This window comes from Labrus mixtus, chromosome 2, assembly GCF_963584025.1.
Source record: "Labrus mixtus chromosome 2, fLabMix1.1, whole genome shotgun sequence".
In the NCBI taxonomy this organism is placed as follows: Eukaryota; Metazoa; Chordata; class Actinopteri; order Labriformes; family Labridae; genus Labrus; species Labrus mixtus.
This window is the reverse complement of record NC_083613.1, coordinates 6,825,650-6,839,310: the sequence shown is the minus strand read 5'-3', so window position 1 is coordinate 6,839,310 and position 13,661 is coordinate 6,825,650. Positions and strand designations below refer to the sequence as shown.

At 36.6% G+C, this 13,661-nt stretch overlaps 2 protein-coding genes across 3 annotated transcripts; both read right to left on the bottom strand.

The window, feature by feature from the left end:
* Positions 1-558: 558 nt before the first annotated feature.
* Positions 559-3,265, bottom strand: LOC132954466 (lysozyme C). The gene is made up of 5 exons (XM_061027023.1): positions 3,021-3,265; positions 1,370-1,558; positions 1,146-1,209; positions 855-893; positions 559-724 (listed from the first exon to the last, which is right to left on the bottom strand). Exons 1-5 carry the CDS (start codon positions 3,214-3,216, stop codon positions 655-657), a joined length of 558 nt encoding a protein of 185 aa, XP_060883006.1. The 5' UTR covers positions 3,217-3,265; the 3' UTR covers positions 559-654.
* Positions 3,266-6,768: 3,503 nt separating this feature from the next.
* Positions 6,769-13,166, bottom strand: LOC132982561 (location of vulva defective 1-like). Of its 2 annotated transcripts, none has more exons than XM_061049116.1 (5): positions 13,008-13,166; positions 11,842-12,012; positions 8,501-9,454; positions 8,304-8,364; positions 6,769-7,174 (listed from the first exon to the last, which is right to left on the bottom strand). In XM_061049116.1, the coding sequence occupies exons 2-5, from the start codon at positions 12,002-12,004 to the stop codon at positions 7,108-7,110; spliced, it is 1,245 nt and encodes a 414-aa protein (XP_060905099.1). In that variant the 5' UTR covers positions 12,005-12,012; positions 13,008-13,166; the 3' UTR covers positions 6,769-7,107. The 2 variants fall into 2 exon arrangements, with proteins under 2 accessions (XP_060905099.1, XP_060905105.1); XM_061049122.1 differs by having other exon boundaries at positions 13,004-13,072.
* Positions 13,167-13,661: the final 495 nt, after the last annotated feature.

Genomic DNA, 13,661 nt, shown 5'->3' with positions numbered 1-13,661 from the left:
TCTACAAACAACACATAATATCTGCAATAAGGCTAAAAGCATATCAAAATACATTTCAGTTGAGTAAATACTTAAACAGCCATTTAAATAACATATTTCAACAACCTAAACCCCCCCTCCACCTCTACCATACATGGCACACCCCCATATAAGCCACAGGCAGGTTTATCCCTGTTTGACAGTTCCTGGTTGAGAAAGAAGGCAAGCAAGGCTGTGGAGCAACAGGTGACAAATATACTGTATATATGTGTAACAATTAACAACATTTTTATGATATTTTAAGCAATATCACAAGTAGACCGATGTGATATTCCTCATGTAGCCTAAGCAGTTCCACAAGCGGTAGTAGTAATGATCAACAAATGATTCTATTTGTGTGTTTAGTCCTAAATATTTACAGTCTATGGTTTAATCACACCAACAAAACAAGTGAATGTGTTGCTGTGGCTTTAAGTGTGATTAAGGATCTTTTAATCTTCTCCATGACCTGTGCCCATTGAGGAATTGATCTAAAAGTTTAACTGTTGAGTTATAGAAGCAAGAACACAACAACAGGTGAAACATGCTTCAGTTTATTGATGTCATGGATCAACAGTAGGCTACTCATTTGAAAAAGAAGGCCCATCCTTTATGAGATGTTTAGATTAATATTGATTATAAGCAGTCAGAGAAGTAATCTAAGGCTTTTTTATCTTTGCACTCTCCGTGGAAGATGAGCCTGACCCTGTAAGAAAACCAGAGATCAACATTCACTTTATGTAGTCCACTGTTGTTTTTTGTTTGTGATTGTATTCATGAATTATTTGATTTAAAACAAGCAGATTACCCGAAGCACATGTAACGTTAGAACTTACATTTTTTGTAAATCCTGGCTCATCGACAAACCTTCTTCACTGTAAAAAAATATTCAAGATAGAAATTAATTTCACATTTCATCAGTGATGGAATACAACAAAGTACTATTACTCTTTACTAAGTACAGGTACTCCTTTCAAATTACATTAAAGTGTAATTCCAGAGATATAGGTAATCTTTAAATTATCTAAGCTGTTGATGTAAAGGAGGGAGTTGATCAGGATAATACTCATAACTGTCAAATTTAACAATAATTCAAAAGAAAAAAGTAAATATTAAAATATTTATACCGAATCTTTGTGAGGATCTTTAACAGGCATGTAATGTCATCACTGATGTCGTCATCAAGCAATTCTGTAAAGAAATCATGAACAAATGTTTGAATTTTTATCGTTCCCCCTTCAAAGGAGAGAGAGAATTTTAAGTTACTGTGTGTTTTATTTAGTCACAGCTTAATAGTGAATAGGTGATGATGATGGGAGGATATGAAACAAAACACAAACGTTAAACTCACTGGTGCAGTCCATCTCACAGAAGTTTAATGAATTTGTGTGGTCATCCTTGCAGACCACCTTACTGCTGAGCTGGAAAAGACCATAAAGCGTCCAGTCCTCTTCCTCGTGTTGAGTGCTGCTGCGGGGAGGAGGGCGGCGGTTCACGGCAGTGGTGTCATTACCGGATGCAAACTCAACGAAACAGACGACTGAAAACAATGGAGAGAAGAAAGACACAAAGTGACAATTCATCTCAGTACATGTCAGCCACACCTCCACAAGCTACTGGAGAGACTTCAACAGTGGCGGTTCTAGACCACTTTTACTGAGGGGGCCAAACTGGGGCCAGTTGTTTTGTCAGAAGGGAACATTAAACCCAGGTGAAAAGTAGACAAAGATGATCACTTTAAAAATATATATAAATATTATGCCAAATAATAGCGCACATCATTAAATACCACAACATTAAATATATCATGATTTATATTTGTTTCAGTAACAGAATTTAATACTAGATTGTGAGTCCGGTTGTTGAGTCAAATACTGTGTATGTGTTTTGAGGGGGGCTCTTCCTTTTGGAGGGGTGGCCACAGGGGGGACCAAGCTCAGTGTTACAGGGGCACTGGCCCCTGTTGGCCCCTGCCTAGAACCCCCCATGGACTTCAAATCAATTTGCCAAATCATTATTCCAAGAGGATGATGAAATGATTTTTTAAAATTATCTCCTTCAGCTGAAAACTTCAGGAGAAGAGAAGCCTGTGCACTTCCTCAATGCAACAGGAAGAAGAATAATCACCAAGGTGATAGTTTTGGGGTATTTAGCATGTTAGACCACAACTGCTACAAATTTGCTTACCAGCCTATTGGTGTGCATATATATATATATATATATATATATAAACCTTCTTCACTGTAAAAAATATATCCAAGATAGAAATTCATTTCACATTTCATCAGTGATGGAATACAACAAAGTACTATTACTCTTTACTACTCCTTTCAAATTACATTAAAGTGTTATTCCAGAGATATAGGTTAAATAAGCTAAACTGTTGATGTAAAGGAGGGAGTTTGTCAGGATAATACTCATAACTGTCAAATTATATATATATATATATATGCGATGCACACCAGTAGACCAGTTGTGGTCTAACATGCTAAATACCCCAAACGTCTTTTAAAAAACATAATTAAGAAAAACAGAGAAATCACATCTGATGTGTTATCTTTTTTTCCTATGATTTCTGGTTTTTTTTTTGTTTTCATATATACAGATGAATGCCCAGAAAAAAAATCTAAGATGCACAACACAGTTCAAAGGAAATGAAAAAAGCAAAACACGTATGACTACTGTATGAGCAGAATAGTTCTTTAAGAATATGAAGTTAAGGCAAAAGAGAGGGATATGTATACTTAGTTTTGTTTGGGGGAGGGGGGGGGTTTCTAAACAGCTTATTGTTTTTGACTAGAAGATGCGTTGGTTAAAATCAATTCAAATCTAAATGTTTCAGTGAACGAGCTTTAAACATTTTAACTTTAAGGTCACAAAAATATAATGAATCAAATTAAAGCAATCAGCAAATGTGCAAATTCAGTATTAACAATTAAATAGTTAACATTAATTGTTGTAAATTTGCTTGTTTCTAAAATAGAACAGTAACCAGGACTTACTCTGAGCCACTTTGTTCTCCACTTGTGGTCCTCCCTTTCCAGTCATGTCCATTAGGGTACCAATCGGTATCATCAGCAGGTCCCTTAGATCACATTTTGACACTAGTTTTCCTTCAGCTAGACTGAAGCTCAACAGAAACACCAAAAGCCCCCTCATCCTTGCTCTGACTGTAAAATCATATATGACATGATACATATAGTGTCTACAAAGCCAGCAGTGACAAATCAGAGAGAACTAGTACTCTTTGTTCGCCTCAGACAAAGGCCACTCCCAAGGCTCTGGGAGAACACATTGTGTTGCCAAATCTCACGCTTTGCTCTGGGGAGGTTTTTGTGCTAAGGAGGTCAGGAGAGGAAAAATGATCCGTCTAAAAAACATCTTTTCTCTTTTACAGGCCACACCTTCCTCCTGCTGAAAAGACCAGGCCATGAGACACAAAGCTTTAGGAGGTGAAACAGCTTCTCTTTCCCTGTCATCATAAGATGTGAATAATATCAGAGGATCCAGTGTCACCCCCTGCATGACAGCAGTGACTACACACTGTGTATTTATGAGGACGTGTATCCCCACGACAACTGTAACAAGAAAGCAAACAAAAGGAAGAACCAACAGCAGAAAAGCATCAACAGTGAAGGTGAGCAGATATTACTTCAGTTCTAGTGTATCAGTCCTCCATGGAGGGTTTTAAGAAACTTTTAAAACAAAAACTTTTATGCTCTAAAACTCCATCTAATATTGTACACAACAATGGTTTCTTAGCCTTTTTAGAAACAGTCACATAAATGTAAGCTAATACAACCTTATACATTTAATTTCCTCTATTTTTTTGTTTCAGTCACACAAACCATACATACTTAAAGAGCTTAAAGACTGCATCACACAAAAAAGCTAAGACACAAAGAAACTGATGAACAAAACTTTCTTGCTATGAACTCAAAAAATAATGTGGGACAGTACGAAAAAAAAATGTAAGCACTTTTGATGACTTGCAAAAAGCCAATGAATTAAATTATTTTTACATAGGATTTAAAAAATAAAGACTTTTCCTCTGAACTCAAAGCTGTTCAAGATACTGTGTCTATTACTGAGGATGCAAGATTGGTCATTGATTGTTGCAAGGTTCAATCACGTTTCAGGCACACGTACATGTACGTGATGAGATGGCATCTCCCATTTCTTAATGAGACATACTGAAGAGCTGACATCAGCATTTAGCCCTATTTTCCAAAAAGCTGTGGACTTGTGTACAATACCTACCCCCTGGGAAAAGTCAATTATTACACCTGTCTGTAAAAAAAAACCTTGTCCAAAGTCAAACGACTTGTTGCCCTAACATCCGTACTCATGAAATGTTTTGAGATAATCATGGTCTCCTGGCTCGAAACAGAAGCAGACTCACTTTTAGAACCCTTTTAGTTCACAGTTTGCGTACACACAGGTCCTTTGCACAGAGGCTGCTATTAACAACATCAGGATTATGCATGCATACCTTTTTAAAAATCCATTTTAGCTTATAGCTTTGATTACATTACAACTCCACTTGTTAATGCAGAATTGGAATCAGGCGAGCGTTAACCCTTTTATTTTACATTTGTGTTTTTCTTTTTTAACTTATCTAACACCGCATGTCAGAGTGAATAATGCCCTTTCAGTGCCCAGACGTATCAGTGCTGTTGCTCCTCAGGGTTGTGTCAGCTCTCCAGTTCTCTTCACTCTGTACACTAATGAATGCACCAGAATCTATCCAGATAGTTACAGAGGCAGCAGTTCTTCTGTTTGTCACTCTGAGGTAGAGAGATTTGTGCACTAGTGTGACCGTAACTATCTTGTTTTTAATATAAAAAAAACTGAGGAGGTGGTGTTTGACTGGGTGATGATTCACCTGTAGTCATCCACAATGAACCCATCACACAGTTGTGCTTATACAAGGTGCACATTGACAACCCACTCAGATGGAAGACCAATATTGAGAGTCTCTGCTCTAGACTGCAACAGTGCCTGTACTTCTTACGCAGACTGAGCGTGATGGCTTCAAACAAAATCAATTAGGTAAGCCATTTCTGAGTGGGTTTAACACGCTATCAAATAAAAACAAAAGGCAGCAGCGAACCCAAAGTCAACTTGTAAGCTAAACTTCACAAAATAAAATAAACAAATCAGATCACTATATCATGTTTATCCTAAGCGGTCAAAAAACTGTTCCGCTTCCCCACTCTCACTCTCACCCCCGGTGTCCTTTATCATCTTAAATTACACTGCAGATACGCCGCGGCTCCGCCCCAAAGAGGGAGAGGCACAAATACCCCCAAATCAATTAACAAAAGCTAAAACCAAAATAAGCCAGAATAAACAATAATATAAACAAATAATTCTAAATTCATTAATGTTTGGCTCTTTTCTATTTTTTAACTGTAAATAATTCATATGGCCCTTTGGCCACAACACTGAGAGCCTATGGCATTCAGCAGAAAATGCTGTTTTTAAAATGATTATTAAATACGGGATAACAGCCTTGTATGGTCACTTTTCTGTTCAGTTGAAATCACAGATAATACACCTTGTGTAGACTTCTTTGAAAATCATGGATGTTAAAAAAACACCCATCCCACCAAACACTCTATGAGCAGTCTGTTGTCAGACAGGCGCAGGAAATTTAGAAATATTTCAAAACTAATGTATTTCAAGAAGGAGTACATTATACAGCTGAAACAACAGCTTCTTGGAAACCATGTCTTGTGTTTTATAGGCAAGCCCCTGCACACTAAATTAAGAAACACTAAAACAGAGATAGTAACGTTTAAAATATATGGTATCAAAAAGTACCAAAGTATCCAACAGTTTGACAACCTTACGTCTTAATACCCAGCGAATGTTTGCCCATTACTTTTCACCAGATAGAAAAATCTCAACAAGTACCGAATGGACTACTGAAAGTAGGTATCACCATTAATGATCCCCATCATCTGAATCTCATGAGTCAGGGCTTTTTAAATCATTTTAACTTACTGAATTTCTACCCGAAGCCACAAAATGTTGGTGAGGAAAGTTTTCTCTGATCTACCTCTAAGATAGTGTGACAACAATTCAGTGCAAACACTGATGAGCTGATGAATGTAAATACACAAAGAAAAACCTAAAACAAAGGTAACATTTAGTTAGATGTAGCCTAATCTGTGGACTACTTGAATGTGAAAAGAACTTGAGGGCTTCAGCCAGCTAAGAAACTTGTCTGTGAAAAAATGACTAATAGAACTTGTTCTTTTAATTGTCGGTTCAAAATTGTCTGACAGATTGGTATAGGGAAGCTGTGTGCGTCGGTTAGCAGTTGTTGACCATTGTTCTACTTACTTTTACTCTGCACGGTTGAATATGATGTGAGCTTGGGCATTTGAATCATTCCTAAAGTAGGCTACTTCACGATTCCTCTTATCTGGGGAATTGTAGAATCCAAAGTGTTAAAATAAAGACGGTATGGGCTGAATGTCTAACTGCTCCAGAGACAGCACAGGCAGTTAGTAAGTCTGACTCAGACATTCATTTACGAATGCTGAGAGCAAGCTAATGGTAGATGTTTGTACCAAAGACGGTGGAAAAATTGCACGAAAGACAGTTAGTTTGCTTTGCTTAAACTGAAACTGTATGGGATTTAAAGACGGGCCAATACTGATTGTACTTATTAAAAGTAAATTCAATGAATAATCAGATCAGAAACCATTTATCTATAACAAACATCAGACATATTTAATATAGGCTGGTAAAACACCTTTATTCAAAGATTGAAAATAGCAGAAAATACAGAAATCATTATTTCTTTTCATCACCAGATAATCACAGATAGGCCTAAGTGGAAAAAAAAATCATGAAAATATTTGGATTCTTTCAATTTACTGTAAATTAAATATTGTATGTGCAAATTCAGGATCATACAAAGCGCCTTCATAAAGAAAAGAAAAATGTTCCACAGTGTTTGAGAGTTAACCCAAAACCCCAACGCTTACAGGTAGCATTGTATGCAATTCTGATAAAGAAAGAAATCATAGTTATGTGGTGTCCTCCAGGGGAAAAAATCATGAAGAAATGTTCTGCTCATCGGCAGCCCTTGAAGTAGTCCTTGGGGTCAGAACACTCACTGGAGCTGTAGTAAAAGAATTGCCTGTTTTCATGCCAAAAAGAAAGAACATATTTAATTAGAAAAGCACTTACCAGTTTGTCAGTAAGCAATTAGCACTTTGTCCACATTGACTTGCATATTAATATATATTTTTTATAATTAAGGAATACACACTAGAACCCAACATGGCCCCTAAGGGTCCTGAGTCTGGAGAGCAGGCCTTTAGTTAATGATCTTCACTGTGACTTTACTTAACTAGCATTAAACATCTTGGACTGAATATTATTTTAAATTGTATTTAAAGCAGGTAAGTCAACTTAAAAGGAGACACCTGGCCAGGACAGCTGCTTAAAAAGTGACAGAAAGGACAACTGAATAACAGTGTTGATTTAAAAATATATTCAAAGCCAGTTAGTTAGTGGCACATAGCTAAAACGTTGTGGTCTAGCATTACAGTTTGCTATGAAGGTCTCCTTTCATACATTTTATATTGTTCAGTTATTGTAACTGAAAGAGAAAGGCAAAGTTTGAGTGCTTAAACTGCATTGCATTATACTGAGTGATCCTTCCATTTAATGGGCCTACCCTCATTAACAACTGGGGTAGACAATTAATTTAATATAGACTGTACCACCGCCTTTATCCCTTCTGCACACCACATATTTCATCAAAAAAAAGTGTCTTTACAAAGGAAACAAAAAAAATTCTTCATAGATACACTAAAACCAGAAAACTAAAGAACAAATAAAAAAGTTCATTTTATGAGACCACTTTAGCTTTTGAATTATGTTACTGGAGATGGCTGTTTTTCTGTATTACAAAGTGTCAAACATAAAAACAGCTAATAAGGCTACACCTAAATGTATATATACCCTCAAATTCTCTACAGGTGAGTATCAAAGGAGGTGGGTCTAAGGGTATAGGAACTGGGCCCGGATCCCAGTACAGAGCCAGTACGAGTTGTCCCAGCACAATTCTGCCACAGCAACACCAAATCATGTTAACATGAATATGAGTGTTGACACACACAAAAAGGAACGCTTAAGTTATTACAAACAAAGAGCTACTTCCAGTTTTTCAGAGAATTATTACGTTTTCTAATTTGCTCCAGCCCAGCCCTCCTTTCTATAACTTTTAAGCGTATAGCTAGGAGATGAGTTCAGTAACTTACCTCCAGGCTTCAGTCTTCACAAAGCAATCAATGTCATCCGTGATGTCATCATCAGCAAAGGCTAAAGCGAAAAAGAGCTACAGTTTTAATATGCAAAGTATTATTTTTTTTAAACAGAATATAAGCTGAAAAGTAATAGTGCTTAAAATGAGTCTGGCTATAATATTTTTTCTGGAAGAATCATGTCAAAGACTTACCATTGCAGGATGTATTGCACTTGTTTACGGACAAGCGATAGTCAGAATTGCAGTGATATCCATCAGACAGGTGGAAGACCCCGTAATGACCTAGGGACCATAGCTTCGTCTTTTTGGGGATCCTGAAGGCTCCAGCCTCACTTTTCCCACTTTCCTCAGAGTCCAACATATCACCAAATGCTTCATTGCTGTCATCATCCTCATCGTTAATCTTGTTTTCAGCCTTCATTATTATTTCCTCGTCATAAATGCTCTCTAAAGTGTTCACCATCCCATACAGGTCCATTGCCAAGTCGTATTCCTTACAATTGCCAGCCTCACGCTTCCTTCTTTTCTTGCCAGCTTCAAGAGTTGTTTGGATGGGTTGAGTGGTTGTTTTTTGTATTTCTTCACTGGACATTTTTTTAGTGGTTGTTGTTTTGGTGGTCATTGCTTCTGTAGTTTCCATTGTTGGTGTCGTAGTGGTTGTTGTTTTGGTGGTCATTGCTTCTGTAGTTTCCATTGTTGGTGTCGTAGTGGTTGTTGTTTTGGTGGTCATTGCTTCTGTAGTTTCCATTGTTGGTGTCGTAGTGGTTGTTTCTTGCAAATCATCAGTGATCATTTCTTCACTGGACATTTCTGCAGTGGTTGTTTCTTGCAAATCATCAGTGATCACTTCTTCACTGGACATTTCTTCAGTGGTTGTTTCTTGCAAATCATCAGTGATCACTTCTTCACTGGACATTTCTGCAGTGGTTGTTTCTTGCAAATCATCAGTGATCACTTCTTCACTGGACATTTCTTCAGTGGTTGTTTCTTGCAAATCATCAGTGATCACTTCTTCACTGGTTGTTTCTTGCAAATCATCAATCATCATTTCTTCACTGGATATTTCTTCACTGGTTGTCTCTCGTTGACCAAACACTACTACCTTGCTGGTGTTTAGATGGTACCTCCTATTCAATTCACAGATCACTGCAGAAAGTGAGGCATGACAGAAAAGAATATGAACGTAAACAGGATGAAAATATGTAAACCTTTCTTCTCTGATCATCCATACATAATGTGTCTACCCACAACTACAACAGTGGTTTATATTCTATTTTGGGGTGTTTGTACAACCCAGTTTCCCCAAAAATTGGAGCATTGTTTGAAATTAAAAAAAATGTAAGGACTTGAAAAACTAAACCCAATATTTGATTAAAAAAATAACACAAAGACATGCCGAATGTTGAAACTGAGAAATGTAATTGTTTTTGAAAATGTTATGCCCATTTCAATTTGATGTTGGCAGCATGTTTCAAAGAAGTTGGGTCAGTGGCAACAAAAGCCTGAAAAAAGACAGAAAGTTGGGAAATGTTTAAACACCTGATAACAGGTTAGTAACACGATTGGGTATAAAGATAATAAACAACTTATTCTTCAGGGAAGGCTACACTTATTTGAGCAGGACAATGCCAAACCACATTTTGGATGTATTACAATAGCATTGCATGGTTCTTAAAGAGTCCTGGTAATAAACTGGGGTTCCTGCATTCCCAGTTTGTCAACCATTGAAAATGTTTGGAGCATACGACAAACGAGACCCTGAACTGTTGAACAGCTAAAATCCTACATGAAGCAAGAATAATAAAACATTCCACTTTCAAAATGACATGAACTGGTGTCCTTCTTTCTCAAAATGCTAACAGCGTGTCATTGAGGGAGTGATGCAAAAGAGTGTTAAGCATGACTCTCTGTCCCATCTTATTGAAACATGATGCTGGGATCAAATTCAAAAGGGCATGTGATTTTCCAAAACAGTGACATTACTCAGTTTCAACATTTGATATGTTGTCTTTGTGCTATTTGCAATCCAATATGCAACATAAGAGATGAGCCACATCATTTAACTATTCGGCTTCTAGACTTGGAATAACTTGATCCACTCGTTGTCTCACTCATCATAAGTCTGCATTATGGTGATCCTACACCACTATTACACGTGCTGCTCTAAAATACAGTAGACAACTTTGATTTATTTATGTTGAACACAGAAACAACTAGACAAACAACAAAAACTGACATGATGCCACTGTAAGTCAAACATCATTTAAAGTGGTATATATTACGGTTGCAATATAAACATTTTGATAACAAACAAGATTGCACATGCCTTGGATTTTAATCGCTAATTATTTGCAAATACATATGTTATTTTTAGAATTGCATTATGAGTATTATTAAATTGATATTCATACCAAGACTATGAGTCTATGTGTCATGATTTATTTTGAGAAAAGTGACAAATCTATATTTGTGTATAAGTCTGTGAGCTTGGCAGTTGAATGAGGCTCTTTCAAATTAATGTACATATATTTGACTATTTGGGGTCACCTCTACATTTTAGGAAAAGGGGTTGTAGTTGTTTACAGTAACTCAGTAACTAAGTCTTTGTGATTGTTTTGTTTTCTCTGTTTTGTCTTGTCTGTTTAATCTCATTTTCATGTCACTTTTAATGTTGTGTTTTTATGATTCACTTTCATCTGTTATATAAAAGCCAATGAAGTGTAGCGTGCCTGAGCACGGCACGGAGCGGTCACACTGGCCAAACGAACTGGACTTTAGGGTTGAAGCGTGCTTTAGGGTTGAAGCGTGCTTTAGGGTTGAAGCGTGCTTTAGGGTTGAAGCGTGCTTGGGCACTGTAATCCGTACAGTGTGCCAGTGTGACCGCGCCCTTATCAGATATTTCACATGCATTTGTTGTTGATTTCTGTCTATTATTTGTCTTAGTGGTAGCTTGTCTCTATCTCGTCATGTTTTTGGTCTTTATATTACTCATTTCATATTGCTTTTCTTGGCTTTTGTTAATTTAAGTCTTTTGAATTATTTCACATTCATTAATTATCCAATTATTAATGACAAAAGTCTCTTTTCTGGAAATTTTAATTTTTCTATTGACAAATGCAACAATGTCAAGGTAAAATAAGAAACATCGAATGCTACATTTATTTACTTAAAAAGTGCCATTAATGTTTTTGGATAGAAAAAAATCTTATTTGACAGATTTTTGTCTGTAAAACTTTAAATTTGTGTTTTTGCTTGGTTACATATGTTTTGTGTGTTTTATTTATCGATGTAAAATGTTTTTTGGCTCAGAAGTCATTGCATTTTTTTTTTACATTTTTACAAACTGTCCTTAAAAAGGTACTGGCTCCGGAGCCCCTGAATACCCCCAAACCTCTTTGCCCTCACCTGGTAGGCTATTGAGTGATCCATCCATGTGCTCATTAAATGAACTTAACTGTGTGATGTTGTTTTTGTTGTTGATCAATCTGATGATCTTTGTTTTTCATGTTGGCAAAAAAACTTGTGAACCTCACCCATTGCCAGAATGTGTTCCTTGTGCTGGTTTGGGAAACATTTGGGCAGGATGTTCGACTTCCACAGCTTTTCTTTCAGCTCACATTTGGAGACGATCCGGCCTTCAGACATGCTGGGAACCAGAACCACCACGGCCATCACCACCAGAAGACCCAGCTTCATTATAACAGCTTCAGTGTGGAAAAGGGGGAAACAAAAATCATCATTTCAGGTAGGGGTGGACATACATGTGCAAATATTCAAATACTTTTTGGGGGAATTTTGCCTTTATTGATTGGACAGCAGATGTGTTTCCCAGCCTATGCCTCTGTAATTCATGTCTAACCAACTGTCTCCTTCCCATATTTCCCAACTTCTGCTGTCTATCCAATCAAGGCACAATGGGGAAGAGACAGTTGGGTAGATGCATCACAGACAAATGTATCAAGAAATATATCTATATGGGGAAATGCTCTAACAACTGCCAGAAGTTAAACCGGTGCCCCAAATGTAAATTATTTTTGTTCATTTGAATATATTTTTATTAAGTATCCTAGTTTGAACTGAGCTGCTGTGTTCAGTCAAGTGAACAGCGCCCTCTAGTGGTAGAAATGCTGAACAACTCTTTGCATGATTCATCTTCAATAGAAGATGATACTGAATATCCTTTTCAAACAATTTAAATATATCTGATATTTACTAACTTTCTTAGTTTGTTTTTGTTTACTTGTCAACGGACATTTTTCTTTTTAAGTGTTTTATATTTTATCATTGCTTTCTTTCAATACAGAGACATTATTTTTTGTTCCTGTTCTGTAAAAAAAAAGAAGAAAAAAGGGTGGTAACACTTGTAACTTTGTGCTGTGCTCATATTTTTTTTTTTTATCCCCAATAAAAAAAAAGTTAATTGATTGTTGAAGTTGACACAACCCGATATCAAACTTGCACATTTTCATCGATAAGACATCATTTGCCCGACAGTAATACACAAATAGTGCCCAAAGTTCCATGTTTTAAAAATGTGTTTGGATACTTTTTTTGTTTTTGTCTTTATAAAAAAATCATCTTTTTTTTTTATTACACTTTTTTTAAATTTATATTTTATAGATCCAAATATTGAAATTAAACAACTTTGATATCATTAAAATAAATAAACAATCAAGAAGGAAGGACTTGTCTTACTCACTGTTTTTCACCTCCAGACTCTCTGATGAATGTTTCCCTCTGTGTTGGCTCTCAGAAATATCTGATTTGCAAGAGTGTATGCAGATTACAGTACCTCCTCCATGTAAAATAACCTGTTAGACTAGCTGATATGGTTTTGCAGTCATTTCCCAAAAGGAACAAGGAAATTTTCAGTCACAACTAAACACAAAGATTGTTATTGTGAAGCGGATGAACTACATTCCTACGAATCCACAATGACATAGCAATTGTTCAACCAATGTCTGAGCATGTTATTTATAGCTTTCATAAAAAAATGACAGCAGATGTCACAAGGGCACCTGGGGCAAGGTGTTGAGTTTAATGGTAAATGGTAAATGGACTTGAGATTATATAGCGCTTTTCTAGTCTTCCAACTACTCAAAGCGCTTTTACACCACATGTCACACCCACCCATTCATACCCTTTCACACACTGATGGTAGTGATCGCTATGTAGTATCATCCATCAGAAGTAACTAATGCCATTCATACACCGCCACTGAAGCAGCGGGAAATGTCCAAAACAAATGCCGTGATGTTAATCCACTGCATGAAAATTAAAAGTGCCATGTGACATGAAAAGCTGAAACAACTGTATTAACAGCAAATGCCCTGCAAACACCTAGACAATGCAA